The 23,609-nt window shown below is 42.6% G+C and overlaps 1 protein-coding gene across 1 annotated transcript in view; it reads right to left on the reverse strand.

Moving 5' to 3' along the window:
• The window catches only part of LOC145417372 (microtubule-associated serine/threonine-protein kinase 3-like), a 254,880-nt gene that overhangs the window by 14,278 nt on the left and 216,993 nt on the right, over positions 1–23,609 (reverse strand). The window contains exons 11-16 of the mRNA XM_080286045.1: positions 22,452–22,664; positions 21,662–22,014; positions 13,155–13,309; positions 7,680–7,855; positions 4,834–5,001; positions 4,384–4,556 (exon numbers count right to left, since the gene is read on the reverse strand). Coding sequence (XP_080142171.1) covers positions 4,384–4,556; positions 4,834–5,001; positions 7,680–7,855; positions 13,155–13,309; positions 21,662–22,014; positions 22,452–22,664 — 1,238 coding nt within the window. The remainder of the gene's footprint in view (positions 1–4,383; positions 4,557–4,833; positions 5,002–7,679; positions 7,856–13,154; positions 13,310–21,661; positions 22,015–22,451; positions 22,665–23,609) is intronic.

Here is a 23,609-nt window from a genome sequence, read left to right on the forward strand (position 1 = left end):
ACCTGGATACTTTCAATCAGCATTGTGATATACAGCACTGCCCATTTACTCATCATAATTCAGCCATGGCCTTGTCAGATAATGCCCCCCCCCCCCCCCGCAAAATGCTGTACTACCCCCCTAGCTCTCTACAGTGGAGTATAACCCCTAACAAGCCCTATACAGGTATTCCTCCATACTGACAGGGGATACATTCAAACACTACAGATACTAATTTTCTGATGGCCAACTTTATACATTCATTTACAATTCTTACACAACCATTCATATGCAATGTTAACATCTATCTATCTATCTATTGCCAGACGCCTCAATCCCGTTTGGGGTGGCCACAAACAAATCGCCTCCAAGTCGCCCTGTCCCCCGCCATTTCACTGCCCTGCTCCCAACTCACACCCCCCTCTCTCATATACCTCTCCACCCCATCCCTCCATCTCATCCTCGGCCTCCCCCTCCCTCTTAATAATTAATATATATGGGTTTACTTTATACTGTACTGTACATACTCCACTACAGACCTCTACCATCTGCACTTAATGTGTATTTGTCATTTATTAAAGTGAAAGTGAGACGTGTAGAAAGACATGACAACTTAAAGCATGCGACTAGCAACGTTAAGTTAGAGGACATGCATGTTTACATAAATATTAATTTCCACAGAAGGAGCTACAGGCCCTAAGAACATCTTGTCCATCCATCCATCATCCAATCCTATGCTGCTCCATGAGGAGTGTAGAAGCCCCGTGCTAGGCAAGTTGGTCTGACATTTAACGTGAGAGTGATCAGCCTCACTTATCCCTGAATGGTATTATGTGAGCAATAAACCCCAATCACCCCTTGGATATAAACCTACACAGGCTCAATCCAATTGGAGTACCTTAATTATCCACTAAACCACCAGGTGCCATAATTTGGTTGTATGGTTACCACCCAGCACAGTAAATAGTTTCCTGGTGTACAGGAATTCATTTGGCTTGCCACTCAGTGTTGAGTCATCCAAAGGCAGAAGAAAGAAGAAAGAATGAAGGAAAGAAAGACATAAGAAGGAGTGTTGAGTCACCTATAGGCAGAAGGAAAAGGAAAGAACGAATGAAAGAAAAACAGATGAGGAAGGAAGGAAGAGAGGAAAGGGCAGACAACCAAAGCATCACTACACTGAGTGAGTGGATGGTGAGCACCCCCACCTACCACATAAGAATATTTTGTTATTTATTAAAAGTGAGCAGAGATGCACTGATGGATATGCGCAGAACTGAAAGCAGGCAATTAGCTACTTAGTTATGTAACAATGGAGACAGGCAGGTACTGCCTGCATACTTATCTATGTAAACATTATATTATTTTTCATAGAGCTACAGACATGTACACACAAACTAGCACAGAGGCAGGCAAAAAAAGTCCTTGCAAAAGCTTTGGTAGTTATAAAGGCCACAAACTCCATGATGAATTTAACAAGCACCAAACCAGACAGCTGTGAGTGATGTGGAGTGGGCAGTGGCCTTTGTTTTAGTGGGCATTGTCAGTGGCACAGGGGTGTTCCAGGGAGTTTGAAAATTTTGGTTTCCATGCATGCTGTTGATTAATGCAGTAAATAATGGATACTGCTTTAATTCAGTCAGAATTTATTCTTTGTTGAATAATGGCATACGTCAAGTAATGCAGTGTCGGATAAACAGGTGATTACTTTACGCTGAGTAATTGTAAATGTACATTATAATAAATTACATACAGACACTACTAAAGTACAGGGTGTAAGGTACCACAATGACTTCCATATTTTCTGTAATCGTTATCATCATCATCATCCCGACCTCCTTTCCCACCCTAGGGCAGGGTAAGGAGTAGCAATGTCCAGACAGCCAAAGTTTGCCCAATTCAATGGGACATGCATCCATTCACTTTATCATTCAAGCCCGCAAAATCCTGGCTCCATCAGATAGGACAACATAATTTCACCACATTCTGTAGTTTTATAAATACCGATCTGATAGGGCCAATCTGAATGCTGCCACATTAAATGGGGTGCCAAACCCCCGGTTATGCACTTCTCCGTACAAAATTCATCCAGCCAGCTCATTTTCTTGTCAGTCACTTGGCCTCACAAACTTCTATACCTCTCTTCCTCATACACTCATCCACCACATCCCTCCACCTTTTTCTTGGCCCATCTCGCCTCCTCCCTCCTTCAAATTCGCTCAAATATACTCAGATATACATTTTTCACCACTCTCTTGTCATACGTTCTCTCCACTTGACCATACCATCTCAGTACACTTTCTTCAATTTTGGTGTCCATAGACTTCCTCACTTTGCATCTTTCACGAATCACATTATTTCGTACCCTATTCACTCTCTGTACTCCACATACATTCCTCAGCAGTCCCATCTCCACTGCTCTTGCTCTTGACTTTTCATTTTCATGCCATACCAGTCTCACATCCGTATGTTAAAGTTGGCACTGACACTCCTTCATGTAAGCCTCATGCAGCTGCAACACTCAAGCTTCCGTTTTTTATCAAGGCCTTTATAGCACTAGCTACTTACCTTCCTTGTGTCACTCTACTTTCTACTTCTTTTATACCTTTTCCTCTCTTTTCTATCACTGTACCCAAGCATTTGAACTCTTTCACTAATTCCAATACCTCTCCATTCACTGTAACATCACACTGGGAGTCACCTTCTCTCTCAATTACCATCATTTAACTCTTTTCTACATTTGCTCCCAAGGCATGATGCTCACAGACATCCATAAAACTCTGCACTCATCTACCAAGCTCTTGTACAATATCTGCAAGTAGCAGTGCCTCATCGGCATTTATACAACAAATCTGAGATATTTCATCCATCACCATTAATTTCCAACACTATCCCTCTCTCCATTACTCGTGTTTTTACTTCTCTCATCACTCCATCCATATATAGATTGAACAACCATCGGGACATCACACAACCTTGTCATATGCCCACACAGATCGTGAACCATCCACTTATATGCCCATCTATCCTTACACATGCCTCACTATCATTATAAAAACTCTTGATGGAACCTAGCAGCTTACAATCTACACAGTACATGTGCAAAACCTTCCACAATCTTTCTCCATCTACTTTGTCATATGCCTTTTCCAGGTCCATAAATGCCATAAACACCTTATAGTTCTTCTCACAAGCCTTCTCACTGCAAATATTTGATCCACACATCCTCTGCCACTCCTAAAGCCACCTTGTTCATCACTCACTAGGACTTCCTATATCTTTCTTTCTTTATTATAATTCTTCCATATACCTTCCCTACAACAGTCAATAAACTTACCGGGTAAGCCACAATAATTCTTGCACTCATTTTGCTCACCTTTATTTTTGTACAGAGGTACAATTACTGCCTTTTTCCACTCTACTGGCACAGTTTCACTCGGCCATGCCTTCTTACATTTCACCAGCAAGCACTTCATTCCACTCTATCCACTACACTTAATCATCTCTGCATAGATCTCATCAACCCCAGCTGCCTTCCCATTTTTCAGCCACTTCACAGTGCTCTTCACTTCTCCAAGTGTCACGTTTCCCAGCACTGCATTCCTTATCTGTACACCTCCAAAACCAGTCATGTTAATAGTCACTTTGCCCTCGCCATTCCCATTCGTCAGACTTTCAAAATATTCTTTCCATTTGGTCCCTATTTCATCCCTATGGATTAATAATGTACCACTTACATCCTTCACACTTCACAATTCTTTATACTGTCACTTCTACATATCTACATCTCCTTCCAAATAACTTCCTATTTTCAGAACATTTTGCATTCATTTTTCTTCCAAGATCATCATTTACCTACTTCTTTTTCCTCTTCACTAGCCTCTTTATGTGCTTCTTGCTCTCAATATATTCAGTTCTTATGTCAACTCAACCTCTGTCCTGTAACCACTCTAACCACTTCTTCCTCTCTTCCTCCACTGCTCTCTTAACCCTTTCATCCCACCATGCCATACCTTTCTTCTTTGTTGTTACCCTCACCACACCACACACCGGTTTAGCATTCGTAACTAAGCAATCCCTATATGCATTCCACAAGCTGTCCAGATCCATATTGTTTCAATTCACTGATTCTAACTCCTCCCCTACTTTAGCCCTGTCTTCATCTGCCATTTCTTTGATTCTCAGCTTCTCTTCTTTCAGTCTCATCTTCTTGGGGATTGAAGTATTATTTTTGTTTATTTCATTTTCTTTTTCTTGGTGACTAAGTTTTACTTATTTATCCTGGGATGGAGGGAGAGTTATCAGAACTTTTGATTATACAAACAGCTAACACAAGTTTTTCACTGGGAGACCCCTCTACAACATAAGAGGTTATCATGTGCTCCAATAAGTTCTGTAAATCAGTACCTGTTGGGATCATGAGGGAGAGCGCAGATGCAGAAGCACTCTTGATGACTGGCCGTGCCCTGGGCTTCAATGCAGGTGAGGCTGGGACATTAACTCGGGGAGCAGTTATACGTTCAGAGGTGCCAGGCTTTTCATCCACTGGACTCAACTCTCTCAGGCCAGTGCTGTCCATGCTGTCATGGTAAGGGAAAAATTTGTGAAATAAGTTACCCTCCCTAATCTGTGAAGTATTCCATCTAGTTTTCTATTTCATGGTATTCATTACTTCAATCCTGATATGCTTCATAAACTATTTAACATTCTGTATCATGGTTGTATGATGAAGAGTTGATCCTTCCAGTTCTCAAATTTTAATATAATGAAACTGTCCACATAATTTCAAATGCAGTCTTAGTATTTCAGTTTTAAATATAGAGCATTTCTGAGCCTTATCTGCCCAAGAAAAGCCACCTTAGCCAGTCCTCCTCCCCAGAAATGGAGAACCTGGGGAGTGAGTCTCTGGAGTGTGAATGCAGCCGTCTCCTGCGCTGGACTTGGGGCGAGACGTCTTCACTCTCTGTCTGTGAAGACTCAGGGGTACTCTGGCACACAGGACCCTCCAGCTTACCACTGCCAGATCTGTTAAGATAATACTCATTACATAATTGTACTCCAATCAGCAAATGAGCTTTGCAGCATATCTGACATACCGTCATACAGCAGTACCCTCTAAAGTTGTATTGTCTATTTATCTACCTATTGCCAGACGCCTTAATCCCATAAGGGGTGACCACAGACATTTCACCTTCATTTTGCCCTGTCCCCCACCATTTCACTGCCCTCCCTCCAGCTCACACCCATCTCTCTCATATATCTCTCAACCCCATCCCACCAGCTCATCCTTGGCCTCCCCCTCCCTCTCCCCCCCTCCATCTCACTCACATACACTCTCCTTGTTAGCCTCTCATTCTTCATCCCCTCCACATGGCCAAACCACCTCAATGTATTTCTCCTAACACTTTCTATCACATCCATATCCAGACCACAACATTCTTTCACTTCCTCATTTGTCAGTCTGTCTTTCCATGTAACTCCACATGCTCCTCTCAAGTAACTCACTTCCGCTACTCTCACTCTTGACCTGTGTCCTTCCAACAAGGACCAAGCTTCACTTCCATACATTAAAGATGGTATCACAATATTTTCATGCAGTGACTTTTTTACTTCCATGCTCACTTCCCTATTTCTTATCACTGTTTTCAAAGAACCACCAATCTTTCTTCCTTGTTGTGCCCTTTCAAGCACTTCATCCTTCAAACTTCCATCCTTACTCATCACACTGCTCAGGTACTTAAAAGAACCCACACTATCTATTTCCTCAATTCAAGTGAGAATTCAATTCTCTCGAAGACCATAACTTTACTCTTCCCTACATTCAACTTTAGATTCTGTTTCTTACACACACTCTCAAAATCATTCACCATGCACTGCAAAGCCCCTTTGTCTTCACTTAACAATACAGAATCGTCAGCAAACAACAGTACAGGAAATTTCCAAACACTGCCCTCTCTCATTAAGGCCACTCCAACATCCACTGCCCTACCTTTTATCTCTTTCATAACCCCATCCATAAACAGACTGAACAACCATGAAAACATGACACATCCTTGTTTCAATCCACCATTCAGATAGAAAAATTCACTCAGTTCACTATCCACACACAATGCAGCCTAGCACCCTCATATATACACTTCACGGCATTCAACAACTTCTAATTTATTCTAAATATTGTATTCTTAATATTTTCTACATTCACTGTCTATCCACTCTGTCATAAGCTTTCTCCAAATGCATGAAGGCTGCATACAACTTCTTTCCTTTCTCTAGAAACCTTTCCACTAAAGAAGTAAGGATGAATATCTGATCTATACAACCTTTTCCCTTCCTAAAACCTCCCTGGTCTTCTCCAGCTAATTCCTCAGTATCCTACCATATGCTTTTCCTATTATGCTAAGAAGACAACTGCCCCTATGATTACCACACACTTATTTTTCCTTTGTACAAGGGAATAATTATACTTGACTTCCAATCCTTCGGGACTCTACCTTCCTCCCGGGCCAATCTGGACATTTTCCATATCCATTCTACTACTACCTCTCCCCCATGCTTCAGCATTTAACCACACACTCCATCAATTCCCGAGGCTTCCCTCATTTTGACTTTCTTCGTTGCTTCCACTTCTTCCATCCTACTGATCTCTTCCTCCCCTCTCACCTCCCTCCTTCTCCCTGCCATTCCCTTGCCACTTATACTTGCAATATTTTCAATTTTTATGTTTAACAATTCCTTAAAGTGATCTCTCCATCTGCTCACTCTCTCCTCCTTCTCCACAATCAATCTACCATTTTTATCCTTCACTCCCCTACTAACTTCTTAGCACCCTGTCTAACTCTCTCTACCTCCTTTCATAACATTTTCTTACATTTCCTCAACTTTACACTCAAATTCCTCATCCACTCTCTTCTTACTCTCTCTTATTTTTCAACTCTCTCTTCCTCTCTACATATAACTATACCATCTCTCTACTTCCTCCATGCCTCTGCTTCCCATGCATTCACTATATGCTTTTTTCTTCTATGCCACAGCTTGCCTCACTTCTTCACTCCACCATGCTGTTCCTTGCGTCCCCTTTCGTCTTCTCTTCGCCCCACAAACCACCTCACATGCTGCACAGATTTCTTCTGAGAATATCCTATACACATCTTTCACCTCCCCCATCTGCTCCAAATCATATTAACCCAATCACTCCTCCATGTCTCTCTTTTAGTCAGCCTTTTTTCCATCCTCCTGCAACCTTTCTATCCTCCTTGTATGGACTACTACCTCCTATCTCATCCTCCTCCTACTCCTCCATTGCACTGAAACCTTAACTTTCACCACTACCAAAAGGTGGTCAGAAAGTCCACTCCCCCAACCTCTTTATGCTCTTGCATCCATTACATACCTTCTCATTATGTCATCCACACACACAAAATCAATCACTGCCTTCAGTTCATTCAGTTCACCAACCACCTGCCTCATCACTCGCCACATATACCTGTGGATCATTTTGTGACTTAATACCAGTAATTCAAACCAACATAATAATGAACAATGATTGCATAAATATCAAAGTACAGTAACAGCGCATTATAATACACCACTGTACTACAGTACAATTTAAATGAGAACAAAGTTAGAATTTCCTGAAAATCCTGACTTCCACTACACTAAAAGCAAGCTCATTGCAATGATATATTGCCAATAACTGCACTCACAGCTCTGGGGTAGCTGGAAGGTCGTGGTTTTCGGTGTCTGGAGTGTTGGTGGAGGATTCTAAAGTGGAGCGGGAGGACTCAGATTGATCACTGTGGCCTGAATCTCCACGAGACACACTGCCTCGATCACCACCGTCAACCGTTTCTGGTCCTGCTTCATTGGAAGTTTCCGTCTGCTGTGGAAAAATATATATCTTTTACGTATTAATGCTAACTAACAGCACTGGTAATGGGACTGATATGAAATACAAGCAGGATATGAGAATAAGACAAGGATAACACTGCCAAGAAACAGTCTGTCTTCAAGTGCAGTACCGACATATCTATGGCTTACCTATAATTACTGTAGTCCAGTAATCAGAAGTTTTATTGTGTGTGTGTGTGTGTGTGTGTGTGTGTGTGTGTGTGTGTGTGTGTGTGTGTGTGTGTGTGTGTGTGTGTGTGTGTGTGTGTGTGTGTGTGTGTGTGTGTGCACATTCTCACCTAATTGTTCTTACCTAACTGTATCTTTACAGAAATGAGTCTAGCTCGTACTGTTCCACGTATTAAAGTACAGTAATCCCTCTAATATCCGGACGCCCAATAACCGAACATCCCCACTAACCAAACCTTATCGTCCTGGGATCAAACATTCCCAAAATGGTCCGAAAATCCAAAAAAATTGGAAAAAAAAAATCGATTTTTTGCCGTCCGTAATTTGAACTTGCCGCGCGCGCCGCGTGAGAGCATTGTTTTGGTTCGTCATTCCTCCGACGTCCAATAGAGCGCCGCTGCATCCTCCCCACTTCCCGCCTGTCTCTCACCGCGACAAGACCTACGCTCTTCGTCATGGCTGCCCACGTGCTTGCTTTTGTGGTGGTGCCGTACTTGCTGCAAGGCCTCCTGCTGCTCTCTGCCCTACTCTTAGTGTGTGTGATGATGGCCCCGCCTCCTGAGAAAAGGAAGAGAGTGGTGTTGACTCTGGAGAAGAAACGGGAGATATTGGAGAAGGTTGATGCGGGTTGGTCTTCCTCTCGCATTCTCCGCGAGTTCAACCTGGCCCGGTCGACTTTGTTTGATATCAAGCGTTCCCGAGACAAGCTCATGCAGTACACGGCTGACTTCGTCGAGAAGCAAACGCAACGTGGAGAGGAAGGTTATGTTTACTCCCAAGTATGCAGAGATCGACCGCTCCACGTTGATTTGGTATCGACAGCAACGTGCAGCTGGTGTGATGGTACGTGGAACGGAGCTGAAGGCTGCTGCTGAGAAGTTTGCAAGGCTTCACGACGCCCTAGACTTCAAGGCATCCGAGGGTTGGCTCTTCGCTGCCGTTGCGACATGGCCTTACTAACCGTAAAGCACATGGCGAAGCATTGGACGCTAACGAGGATGGAGTGGACGAGTTTCGGCACAAGGTGAAAGGCTTGATCAACAGGGAGGGCCTCACTCTCGGTCAAGTCTATAAAGCTGACGAAACTGGCCTATTCTATCGCTCGGTGCCAACGAACACTCTCGCCGATGAGACGGAGAAGCGTGTACCTGGCCGCAAGCTTTCTAAGGAACGGATATCTGCTTTGTGTTGTGCCAATGCTAACGGCATGCACCGGCTTAAGCCCGTTATTGTTGGCCGTGCAAAGCAGCCTCGGTGCCTTCGTGGGGTGATGGATGTCCTTCCTGTCGTATGGTACCATTCTTTGAAAGCATGGTTCACAGCTGTGATTTTCAAAGACTGGTTTCACCATCACTTCGTCAAGGAGGTCATACATTACCAGACGAAGACACTGGGAATTCCTCGCGACCAGGTAAAGGCTCTCCTTCTCCTCGACAATGCACCTGCCCACCCGTGCGACAAGGACTTGGTTGCTGAGAATGGCCGTATTAGGTGCATGTTTCTGCCACCTAATACGACTGCTCTCATTCAACCAATGGACCAAGAAGTGATCGTGGCAACAAAGCGCCTGTACCGTCGTGGAAGTTCCTGGACGAGGTGATGGTGGTTCTCGAGGACGAGGACGAGCGCAGGGAAGGACGTGACACTCGAGGCAAGCGGACTTTGGAAAACCTTTCGCCGCCACAACATCAAGTCTGCGCTGTACAACTGGGCTAGTGCATGGAAGGAAGTCCCTGTGAAAACTCTTGAAAATGGTTGGTCTCGTCTGCTTCTCGTAACAGATGTGGAGTACGATTTCCTAGGGTTTGACGTGGATGACTTCCATGCACGGCTACGTACGCACGGCGACGATGTTGATGTGGACGATGTTCGTGAGTGGTTGGACGACGACGAGGGCGATCCTGGGTATCAGACGTTGTCTGATATCGAGATCGCGTCTTCGGTTGCTGGTGTCAGTCCCGAACTTGAAGATTCCGACGACGAAGGCGATGATGATGCAGACTCCGCCCAGCAGGACACTACTCCAGCCATCCCCAAGCTGAGCGCACTCCGGAACATCTAGAGTCTGCCCTAGACTACCTGGAACACCCGGACTGCGACAGGGAGATGTGGCCCTTGGGACGTGTGGAGGAAGTGCGTGCTTTCCGGCAGCGCATCATCAATCGCCAGCATCGTCGGTCCTTGCGTCAGTCAACGATTGACAGTTTTTTCAGGCCCGTGACCCCCGCTGTGCCAAGCCCTGGTTCCACTCCGCCTCCCCAAGACAGGGCCTCATGCTCCGAGCCACAGCCCAGCACATCAGCTACAGTGGAGTCACTCGCCGACGTGAGTTTGCGGCTGTCTTCAGAGTCTTCTGTAGTCGGTACGCCATCACCACTACCCACCGATGCACTCCTTGGACGCCTGCCAGTGATACTCGGGCTCTGACAGTGAATAAACAGCAAGAACTTTTCCACTAGACCACACGGGAATTTTGAGGTTGTGCAGTGAAAAAAACGGTGTGTTGTGTTAAGGTTTTCAAGTTGGGAGAAAAGACTAAGTAGAAAAGAAATTTAACGTAACTAACCTTCTTTGTTTTGGCTTTGGAAACTTAAAAAACTTGGGAAAAGTTAATGTGCAACACTTAAATTTAATGGAACATTATTTGGACTAAAGTGAACACTGTGAAAAGAACGGACTTCTGTGTGTTAGTGACTAAGTTCAGTGCAAGACTTCAGGAAGAGTGTAGTGCAAGTGCTTCAGGAAATCGTTCTTACTGTCAGAGTCCGAGAGGAGGCGGTTATTCATCGAGGTGGCCAGGGACTTGCTGTAAGTAGCCAAAATGTTTCATGTTGTACTATTTTCCATACTATATTTACCAGAATGTTTCATATTGTATTTTCTCCCATACTATACTTACCAGAAAGTGTCATACTGTACTTCTTTCCATACTAAACTTACCTCATGCATGTGCAGTAGGAATGTGTTTTTCAGAGTTCGGTTAGGTTCGGTTAGGTTAGGTTCGGTTAGAGTCCATAAGTACCAGAATGTTTATTAATGTATGAACATACTTCTAAACCCACATTTTATGTGTCTATTGCATTTATTTCAGTCATTTATGTGCCTTATTGGTGTGATTTGGGTGTTAAATAGGTGCTATGCATGTCCGGAGGGAGTTGTATAGGTGTTTCTCTGTGTTAGGGTCCGTAAGTACAAGTCCATAAGCTGGGGCCCAATATCCGGACAAAACCAATATCCGAACCTACCGATGGCTCTATTGATCCGGATATTGGAGTGATTACTGTACTTTTATCATACGCATCCTTAAATTTATGAATAGTTTTGGCACACACTATTTCATTCAGTAGCGCATTCCACTGATCAACTGCCCTATTTGGGAAACTGAATTTCCTTGCATCTTGATCACCTCTCTTTTTCCGCAGTTTTCTGCAGTGCCCTCGTGCTGATGCCTCCTCATAAGTTACTGTATATATTCATTGTTGTCATGTTCTCTCCCTGAGATGCATTTTATAAAGCATAATCATGTCTCCTCTTTTCCCTCTCTCTTGTAATGTTGATAGGTTCAGTTTTTCTAGTCTTTCTTCATAGCTTAGAGTCTTTAAGCTTGGTACCCATCTTGCAGCGGTTAGCAGCCCTTAGTACTTTTTCAATCTTATCTATGTGGTTTTTGAAATGAGGATTCCAGACTATTGATGCATATTCCAGGGTTGGTCTGATGAATGATCTTGTTTTTTTCAGCATTTCTTCTTTAATACAAATGAATGCTATTCTCATATCAGCAAGCAGTGTATGCATGTTCTGTACCTTCTCATTTATGTGGTGCTCTGGAGATACTCTCATTTATGTGATCAGTTGGTGATAGTCTGTTACTGAAAATCACTCCTAGGTCCTCCTTTTCTTATATGTGTAGGGGTTAACTTCCTAGCTTATAATCTCAATCTGGTCTTTTTCCACTTTTATCAAACTTAATTACATGGCATTCATCCACAAAGAATTTCATTTGCCATCTATTGCTCCATTCATGAAGCTTATTCAATTCTTCTTGTAGCTCTCTGCAAGTTTGTGTTTGTAATTATCTTTGCATCATCAGTAAACATTACAGTTTCCATAACAGTCTTTTCGTATGGTACTTGGTCAAATGCTTTCTTGAAATCTAAACAGATACTGTCCACCCATCTATCTCTTTTCTGTAGTGTTTCTGCAACTCTGTCACAATAGCTTAATACATTTGTAACACAGGGTTTGGGCCCCAGTCAGTCCATTATAGTGAGGTCTTACTGTGTATATATATACAGTATATATATATATATATATATATATATATATATCTATCTAGTGCCAGATGCCTCAATCCCGTTTGGGGTGGCCACAAACAAATCGCCTCCAAGTCGCCCTGTCCCCCGCCATTTCACTGCCCTGCTCCCAACTCACACCCCCCTCTCTCATATACCTCTCCATCCCATCCCTCCATCTCATCCTTGGCCTCCCCCTCCCTCTTCCCCCCTCCACCTCACTCACATACACTCTCTTCGTCAGTCTTTCACCCTCCATCCTCTCCACATGGCCAAACCACCTCAGGGTGTTCCTCATAACGCTTCCTATCACATCCACATCAACACCACAACGCTCCTTTATATCCTCATTCGTCAGCCTGTCTCTCCATGTGACTCCACAGGCTCCTCTTAAATAACTCATTTCCACTGCTCTCACTCTTGACTTGTGTCCTTCCAACAACGTCCAAGCTTCACTTCCGTACGTTAGAGTTGGTATCACAATACTGTCGTGAAGTAACTTTTTCACTTCCATGCTCACTTCCCTGTTTCTTATCACTGCTTTCAAAGAACCAGCAACCTTTCTTCCCTGCTGTACTCTTTCAAGCACTTCACCCTCCAAACCTCCATCCTTACTCATCACACTACCCAAGTACTTAAACGTACTCACATTTTCCGATATATATATATATATATATATATATATATATATATGATTCAATACTGCCAGAGCAAAATACTATACTGGCATACAGTGCTCCTCAGTACTTACAACATATCTTGACTACTAGAAATATGCATTAATACTGAAAAACTAAAATATACCTTTACCTGGAAGCTGGAGTCTAACTGGGGAGTCTCAGCTGAAGTCGATGAGGTAATCTTGTGGTAGCGAGGAGAATACGAGGGGAATGAGGGGAAAGTACCACCCTCTCCTCCCTCTTCACTGTCCTCCTCCAGCTCATGATTGTAGCGGTCAAGGCGAGCTGAAGACAGACATAAAATAAAATGAGCACTGTTCCCACACAGTAACCCTCAATTATCCGACGTAACAGAGCCATCGGTACATTGGAATACGGATGATGTCCAGATCCGGAACAATACCATTCAGACCCTACCTACTGTATATGAACAGTTCCCCTCTTAATTTGGGCAGTAATCTTCGGTATTTTAGTTATTCAGACATCATAACACATATAATGCTAGACACTATGAAAACAATGCATAAACAACAAAAATCCACAAGAAAATCAAACATAAGACGATGGTTGCAAAAAGAATTTTAATAGTTACAGTACTGTACTGTACTGTACTTAAAACCCAGCGAACAACGGACAGGCATCATAACCCACTAGCATGTACAGCAGCCAACGTATAGTACAGTAATCCCATGTGGTCTAGTGGTTAACGTAATCACTTAACAAATGAGGCGATTAGCACCATAGGAGCACAAGCGCCAAAACTGTTGTTTCAAATTATTTCAGGTTTAAAGTTGACACATTCGAAGAATCGTAACATCCTAACTAAGATATTGAAATGATTCAAGTGGCAGGATGTAGCTTGCCCAATGAAGATTTTAGCAGCAGCAACTTGGCAAATGGGGAAAAAAATAAAAATATTGTTTACACCAAACAACAAACACAATGCCAAACCAAATGTTTGAAAGTACGGGAAATAGATGCACATACAGTCATACACGAAGACTGATAATCACAAGGAGTAAATAAAGATGTAAGAAACATACATACTTATCACTGCTTTAATGTAAACACAACAGAATAAACAAGCACGTAAAACTCCTCACAGGCTCACAACACCGCAGCCAGGCACACACTTGCGCAAGTGCCTCCCCCCTCTCCTTCCTACAGCTTCCCTTTCTTGCTTGCTCTTTCTTTCCCACAACAATAATGCTCTATCAATGGCAGACAATCAGCAGAGAAAACACTGTGATTGGTAGTGTTGGGGATGGTATTCACCCCCCACCAACTTCCCATCACCTGGTACCTCTCCTCCTCCCCTTTATCCCTCCCCCCCTTCTTCCCTCCAACCCCCCCTATACCCCTCACCTAACTTGTGCTGTACTAAAACACTACTGAACTCAGGTTTTACAAGACACACTCCCATTGGCCCAGATTTCCATTTCTAACCTATACGCTCTGCAAATATCAACATTTGTCACCGGTATGAGTTGTCGTGATGTGGCCCTGAAACAAACCTCCCACAGGCCCTGGGTGCAGGTTTGGATGTGCCAACCATCTTTGTTACTGTAACTTCCAGCCTTATGTTTACTTCCCCCTAAGTAGAGAGTATCTCTCTCCAGACAGAGGAATGAGTGTCAAAGTGGGTGGGTGGGTGGGTGGGGGTTGGAGCTTGTGTGCTCGTGGTACTAACTGCCTCATAATGTCAGAAAACTCCTCCTCCTCCCGTTGGAGCTGGATGATGAGTGGGGATATGCGACGTCTGCCACTAAAAACAGTGCTGCCATGACCTCACCAGCAGGCCAGATGACACTGACCATTCAGTGAGGAGGCATACAGCCATTTTTGCTCAGCTGGTGGGTTAGGGTCTATTACCCATACACAGCCCAAGAAGCCAGTCAGTTGACCAGGTGACTTCGACCGTTCGGTGAAAAAGTGGATAGGCATTTCTGCTCAGCTGGTGGGTTAGGGTCTATTATCCATGTGCGGCCAGTGAGGCCAGCTGGCCGCCCAACTGGCCACATCGGAAATTTTACGTTCTGATATGCACGTAGATTTCAGATACTGACATAATAGAGCCAAGGCCTAATGTTCGGATACGGAGCATGTCCGGATACGAGATGTCAGGATAATTGAGGAATAACTGTATAATAAAAGTATGTCTAATATATCTAATTTAGAACCATTTAGGGTCACATGTTGCTGTGGCTGGAAGAATGGATGCAGAGGTGAAGTTTAGAAAGAATTACAATGAATTAAGTAGGAAAGGTGATGAGAGGAATGAAAAAGGCTTAGACGTCCTTTGCTTAAAATGGATGTAAAAAGAAGGCTGTATGAGGGTGTACTGGCACCAACTGCATTATATGGGGCTGAAACATGGAATATGGGTGTATCAGAGAAAAGTATGAATGTAATGGAGATGAGATGTCTGAGAAGTATGTGTGGAGTGACGCATATAGATCGAGTAAAAAATGATGAAGTGCAAAGGAGAACTTTGAGTTATGCGGGATATGGCCGGTCGTGCTAAGCAGAGAGTGTTGTGATGGTTTGGGCAAATGGAGAGAATGGATGAAGAGCGACTGGTGAAAAAGACAGCTGGATCGGATTCGAGAGGTGTAAGGCTGAGAGGAAGACCACAAATAGGATGGATGGACAGTGTGAAGAGTGCGTTAGATGGGAGAGGGATGTCCGTAGAGCAAGGAAGAGTGGCTGCACATGATAGTGATGACTGGAGAAACTGTGAATGAACAAATGGTGATGCAGCCCCAAGGGGACATTCTCCTGCTTTTGGTCTAATCAGATAAATAGGTCAGAAGCAGGTAGGGGGATGGGTCCATTATGATGTGGCAGAGGTAAACCAGCTCTGCTGCTGGGCCCTGCTGCGGATGTCACTTATTGCACTGCAGAGTTGACTCCTGTGCAGTGTGGTGCGGTGAGGCTCTGTCCCTTCTCCCCTTAGGACTATGGTATGATTAATGTGTGTGTGACGATGAGTAAATTTGGAGTATGTCGTCCTGTATCGGCTACCCCCCTTTCTTTAGGGAAAGCAGCCTGGATATATAGATAGATAGAACCATAAAAAACATTGTCATCATCATCATATGGATCTCCTCTCCCACCCTGGGGCAGGATGAGGAGTAGAAATGTCCAGACAACCAAAGTCTTCCCACTCCAATAGGCCACGCTTCCATTCACTCATCATTCAGGCCCCCAGAATCCTGGCTCTTCTGTAAGCCAAAAAACTTTCACCAAATTCAGTGCCATCACATAAACGTACCCCGATAGTCAATCCAAACACTGTCATGTTAGAATGGGATGCCAAATCCCTGACCATGCACTTCTTCTTACAACCTGCATCCAGTTAGTTTGATCTTTTGTCAGTCCCCAAGCCTCACCAACTTCCATACCTCTCTTCCTCACACACCCATCCACCATATCCCTCCACCTTCTCTTTGGTCTACCTTGCTTCCTCCCTCCTTCAAATTCCTTCAGATATACCTTTTCCACCGATCTGTTGTTAGCCATTCTCTACACAGGACCATACCATCTCGGTACACTCCTCGATTCTGATGTCCACAGACTTCTTTACTCCGAATCTTTCACGAATCACATTATTTCATATCCTATTCACTCTCTGTACTCCACATACAATCCTCAGCAGTCCTATCTCCTCTGCTCTCACTCTTGACTTTTCATTTTCATGCGACACTATAGTCTCGTTTCCATATGTTAAAGTTGATACTAACACTCCTTCGTGTAAGTCTCATGCAGCTGCAACACTCAAGTCTCTGTTTCTCATCAAGGCCTTCATAGCACCAGCTACCTTCCTTCCTTGTGTCACTCTACTTTCCACTTCTTATGCACATTTTCCTCTCTTTTCGATCACTGTACCTAGGTATTTGAACTCTCTCACCAAGTCCAGTCTCTCTCCATTCACTGTAACATCACACTGGAGATACCTTCTCTCTTAATTACCATCCCTTACCTTTTTTCTACATATACTCTCAGGGGATGACACTCACATACATCAGCAAAACTCTGCACTGGTCTACCAGGCTCTTGTCCAGTCTTTGCAAGTAGCACTGCATCATCACCATACAACAAATTTGAGACATTCCATCCATCACCAATCATTACCAATGCCATCCCCACTCCATTACTTGAATTTTTACTTCTCTCATCACCCCATCCATGTATACTGAACAACTATAGGGACGTCACACAACCTTGTCAAACGCCCACACCGATCGTGAACCATTCACTTAGATGCCCATCTACCCTTACACATTCCTCACTATCATCATAAATACTCTTAACGGCACCTAGCAGCTTACCATCTACACTGTACATGTACAAAACCTTCCACAATCCTTCTGTCTATTTTGTCGTATGCTTTTTCCAGATCCATAAATGCCATAAACACCTTATAGTCTTTCTCACAATCCTTCTCCACTATCAGTCCCACTGCATATATCTGATCCACACATCCTCTGCCACTTCTGAAACCACCCTGTTTGTCACTCACTAGGACTTCTGATATCTCTCTTACTTTCTCTATAATAATTCTTCCATACACCTTCCCTACAACACTCAATAAACTTATGCCATGATAATTCTTGCACTCACTTCACTCACCTTTGTTTTGTACAGGGGTGCAGTCACAGCCTTTTTACACAGCTGGTACAGTTTCACTCGTCCATGCCTTCTTACATATCTCCTACAAGCACTTCTTTCAGCTCTCTCCACTACACTTAATCATCTCTGCATACACCTCATCAACCCCAGCTGCTTTCCCATTTTTCAGCCGCTTCATGGTGTTCTTCACATGTGCAAGTGTCACGTTTCCTGGCACTGCATTCCTTCTCTGTACACCCCCAAAACAAGCGCATTTACAGCCGCTCTGCTCACTCTATTCCCATTCATCAGGCTTTCAAATATTCTTTCCATCTGGTACTTACTTCATCCCCATGGGTTAACAACCTACCACTTACATCCTTCACACTTTCGCATTTCTTCCACTGTCACTTCAACTTTCCTGCACCTCTTTCCAGAATAACTTCCTATTTTCAGAGTAGTAGTTTGCATTCACTTTTCTTCCTTGACCATCATTTGCCTCCCTTTTCCTCTTCACTAGTTTCTTTACATGCTTCTTTCTCTCAATATATTCAGTTTTTATTTCAACTGAACCCCTGTTCTGTAACCACTCTAGCCACTTCTTCCTCTATTCTCTACTGCTCTCTTAACCTCATCCTACCATGCCATGCCTTTCTTCTTTGCTGTTACTCACGCCACACCACACATTACTTTAGCATTCCTAACTAAGGAATCCCTATATGCATTCCATCCATCCATCGAACATCCAATCCTATGTTGCCCCACGAACAGTGTAGAATCCCGGGGCCAGGCAAGTTGGTCCTGACATTTAAGATGAAAGCGACTAGCTTCACTCATCCCTGAGTGGCATAATGTGAGCAATAAACCCCAACCATCCCTTGGATATAAAAACCTACACAGGCTCAATCCAATTGGAGCACCTTAACTACCCACTAAACCATCAAGCGCCACCATAATTTGGTTATATGGTTACCCGGCAGCATAGTAAATGGTTTCCTGGTGTACAGGAAACCAATTGGCTTATCACTCAGTGTTGAGTAACCCATAAGCAGAAGGACAAGGAAAGAATGAAGGAAAGGAAAACAGATGAGGGTGTGTAAAGTCACCCATAGGCAGAAGAAAGAGTAAAGAATAAGTGAAAGACAGAAGATGAAGGATGGGAGAGAGGAAAGGGCTGACACCCACAGCAGCACTACACTGAGTGAGTGGATGGTGAGTGCCCCCACCTACCACAAATTCCACATAAGTAATTTTTTAAAAAAGCAAAAAGTAAAAAATGCTGTATATGGGAAACATCATTAAAGATGCTCATAAACAGCATTGGACATTTACCCTCCACCTTTTCTAAGCCTCCCTTGTTAATGTTTTGGCTGGTTCCTATCATCATAATCATCTTAACTGTAATTCCCACAAAATTATTATACAGTACAATGGAGTAAAAGTGTGTGGTTAGATGGTACGGTCATCAGCCAAGTACCAGTATGCTTACAGAATGCGTGGTGAAACTGGTATGAGTGTGTGAGTTTGAAAGTGTGATAGGGCATTATAGGACAAGATGGTGGCTGCATATAGTAAATGTATGAGAGAAAGTGAGGTGCTGAAGTTGGTAAGCTAAGGAAATGACCAATTTAAAAGGGCTGAATGAATTATCTAAACAAGGATTTGGTACCCTTGCTTCAACATGATAAGTGATGGAAAAACTTTACCTCTTGACATGTTTAACCCCTTAACCGCGGGGCGTCACTTTCGTGACGCTTGGGAGCAAGGGATCATACCGCGGGGCGTCGCTTTTGTGATTCTGTGTTATTTTGAATTCACCCGGGCTTTCCAGTGGGAGCTTGTATCATCTATCAGTACTGACAATGTCCAACACTAGTCAGCACTCCTAATCTCATCTGTACTCCCATCCATTGTTGACAATTTAGCCATTTCTCCCCGTTCTTGACTCCCCTCCCTACCCCCCCTCCATTACCCTATGCTCTCGCCTGCCCGGCCATGCTACGCTAAGTAAATCTTCCCTGGAATTTTTCACTGATTTCATCCATTGAAATAAGCCCTATGTCGTATTCTTATACCAAATAATATATACAAGTAAGAAATCAGGTAAGTGAGAGTGCCATACACCTGGAATTGGCTAATTATCACCTGACAACACCTCACGTGCACTCGTTCGCTAATTTTCGCTGTTTTTTTCCCCTTGAAATATGCCGTATAATCTATTTTCGTAATAAATATACATGTAAGGAGAGAAGGGAGAAGCCTAAATGATATTTACATTCACCTGGAACTACCTAATTTATAATGTATTGTCTAGATTTCCTGCCAATCATATCAGTGCTACACAAAGCTGTTTCAAGATTTAACATTGGTAGCTCTGATTATATATCTCCTAAGTAGGCCTCTAATCTATTTTCGTAATAAATAAACATGTAAGGAGGGAAGGAAGAATATTTACATTCACCTGGAACTACCAGATTTATAATGTATTGTCTAGATTTCCTGCCAATCATATCAGTGCTAGACTTAGCTGTTTCAAGAAGTAATATTGGTAACTCTGAATAACCCCTAAAGCAGGCCTCTAGGCTGCCCCTGCGTTATCAGTGTACTCTCATCTTCGAAGTGAGAGGACGTACGTTTCATCTTGCTGACTTCAAGGCCTTTTTTCACCCCCATGCTTTTGGCTCTGTGACCTTTACCCCATACTAAACCTCGTGTGGAAAGAGGTAAAGGGCTGACAATTGATAAAAGAGTGACTATGATCTTTCTATTGAGTAAAACAGTGCAAGTGGAATTGTAAATAATGTGTAAATAATGTGTAAACAGCAAGTGAAAGTAATGAATGTAAATATACGTGAACAATGGAAAATAGTTTTATAAGTTATTTCATGTGACAGTGCACAACACAGTGTAAATAAAATAGAAATGTAAATAACGTAAATAAAATAGAGAACATAAATAGAAATGTAAATGAGTAGTATTATAAGATTACAGTATATACCCTAGGAGTAATGAAAGTGAAAGTTTCACTCTAGCATGTCTGAATGCTATGAGTTATGAGAGTGAAGATGAAAGTGACATTCACTCTCAATGCCAGTATACAGGACGAAAGTGAATGCTACGTATTTTACTGAAAGAAATTGAATCCCTACAGTGACAATAAACTAATACTACTGAAGGAAACTTATGGATAAAGACTGTAGATATATATAAGTGTTATATAGTAATAGAAATATAAAGTGTGAGGGGTTTTATGAATAATAAATGACAGGCTACCATGAGCGAACTAGTGCCAGTGCGGCAGATCAGACGCGCTCGTAATTTCCATTGCTTTCACAGTGTTTTTTTTTTTAGGATGGATCCCAAACTACTTGAAAATTGTAGAATAGTGTTTATAGTGTTTGTATCTGGCTGTGGTAATCATATTACGGGTTGTTGGGAAGTGTAAAGTGGAGACTTCGTTACCCTACTTCAGAGGTCTCCACAAGTCCTACGGTAACCGACGAAGGCTCAACAATCATTCCAGGAGAAAGCTGAAGGTATGTGCCATAAGCATATGTAATTTTATTATTCTAGGACTAATAACTGATTTTTGGCAAATATTTTTTGAGAGTCTGTCGGAGCCCAAATAACCCCGCGGCACACGCAAGTTATTGGTAAACAAGCCCGCGGTGTAGGGGTTAAGTAAAGCATACTGTATTTAAAAAAAAAAAAAAAAAAAAAAGGGTGGAGGGGAGCAGTGGAGGTGGATCCAAGATTACCGTATGTCTTAATGATCATATTGCTCATTTCACTTGGAACACTCTTGATAATCCACTCACTCTTGCACTTTTCACTTCTTTGATGATGATGATGATGTATATGTTAATGTGGAGGTCAATGCTGATGACAATGAAAGTGATGATGATGATAATGATGATGTGAATGTTAATGTGGAAGTCAATGCTAATGACAAAAGTATCGATGATGATGATGATTGATGGATGGATGACCGAAGAATGATGATGACCTGACCATCATGTAACTCACTGTCAAAGTAGCTGGTATCCTCCTCATGGTCAAGTTGTGGGACAAATTCAGCCTTCAACCTCAGCATGTTGTCCCAGTCAATAGTGCTGAAGAAGGGATGTTCCTTCACCTCTAAAGCTCCTGCAACAGTCCCTAGCCGGTCGATTGGAGAGTGGTGAAGGAGGGCGGTGATCAGATCTTTTGCATCATCTGGCAGTGGCCACTCCTCATCACTCGGCCATTCTATGTCGTCATTCACAGTATGGGCAAAGAGTTCCTCAGGTGTCTCCCCGAAGAAAGGAACGCAGCCAATCAGGAATTCATAAAGGATGACTCCCATGGCCCACCAATCAACTGGTTTGCCATACCCTTGCCTGAAGTTGGTGAGAGGAGAGATTATAATAAAAGGTTATATAGTACAGTATATACACTGGAATCATGAGAAAAACAATTAACTCAGTCCTTGTTATAAGTCAGGGACATGTTCCAAAACACTATTTTTTTCTATGACACTGGCAATGCTAATTTATGGAAACTGGAAACTCTGTTTTTTTGTAGCAATGGAACCTTAAGTGGAAGTTTTCTGTAATTTACTGTGGATCTTGAGCAAAAACACTACAGAAAATGTGACACACAACAACAAGGACTTTCTGCAACTGAAGAAGACATTAATTATCAGTTATGTACATAACATGACTGTGTTTGAGGAAACTTCTGGCATGATATACAGAATAAGCAAACTGGAGATTAAAACAGATGAATCAGCAGAGGGTAAAAATGGGTTCCAAAGATAAAATGTAGTTCAAAATACCTCAATATAACCTCTGGAGCAATATATTCTGGTGTACCAAAGACTTGCTTGTCCGAGAACTGGCGTGTCTCCTTGTCAATGAAACCCTCATACAGGTTGGTTGCCAGAGACATAAGCCCCATCTTGCTCAGTCCAAAGTCTGTTAGCTTGATGTGGCCCATGGCTGTGATCAGCAGGTTGTCTGGCTTCAGGTCACGGTGAACAATGCCATAGCTGGAGGAGATAATACAAAGAATATCAATCATCACCATCATGACTTCCATATTCCATCAAAGGCTGGAGTGATGTAGGGTCCAGAAAAAAAAAAGCACAAAATAAATAGTTATGAATTAACATCAACAGAAAAACAAAAAATAAATAAATAAAAAAATAACCACCATGCACAAACTTATGTAGCAGTGGCACTTCTAAGAAAAAATATGACCAGTTTATCATAACTAAAATGTCCTAACTTCATTAACATGATCTAGTAGTTCACATTAAAAAAAACCTACTTGAATATTCTAGATGCATTCAGTACTTCTAAAATGGCACACTACAGTAATTTATAAGTATGTACAATGGAAAGCAAGACTTGAAGAATAATCAATCTCATAACCAGCATAACCCAACAACCCACTATCTGTACTTCAATGGAGAGAGATGCATCATGAAATAAGAACAGGATACACAAAAGAGAAGCTATCACCACACAAACAGATTAACTTATTCCAGAAAGGTACGCCTCTCTTAAACCCCTTCAATTTGGTGGTCATTTTTACCTTGCTCTCATTACCACTAGTCAATTTCATACAGACTGGGAGGCAGCCTACATCTTGCAATGCAGGGGTTAGTGAAGACTATATTCAACCTGTCGAAGTAAAAAAGTCTATCCTAAGGTATATAAAACTGCCTGGAAATGAGAATAAACAAAATACATCATCAGATTATAGGGGTTAATGACATTCATGAGCAATTTGTTTTGTTTAACCATCACAACTAATTTACAATTTTCCCTAACAAATTATTATTCCACCTAATGAATAAAGGATTTTAATTTGTGTATTTCAACTGTTTTTGCATGCCTCTCCTTCTTTTTCTGAATAAAACTGAGATGGCTAGCAAATGGCTAGCAACACCAAGACTGAATCCTCTACTGTCTATGATTTTCCTACATTT

Source organism: Coenobita brevimanus, chromosome 110 (genome assembly GCF_032717465.1).
Source record: "Coenobita brevimanus isolate Jiangsu-jjx chromosome 110, ASM3271746v2, whole genome shotgun sequence".
NCBI lineage: Eukaryota > Metazoa > Arthropoda > Malacostraca > Decapoda > Coenobitidae > Coenobita > Coenobita brevimanus.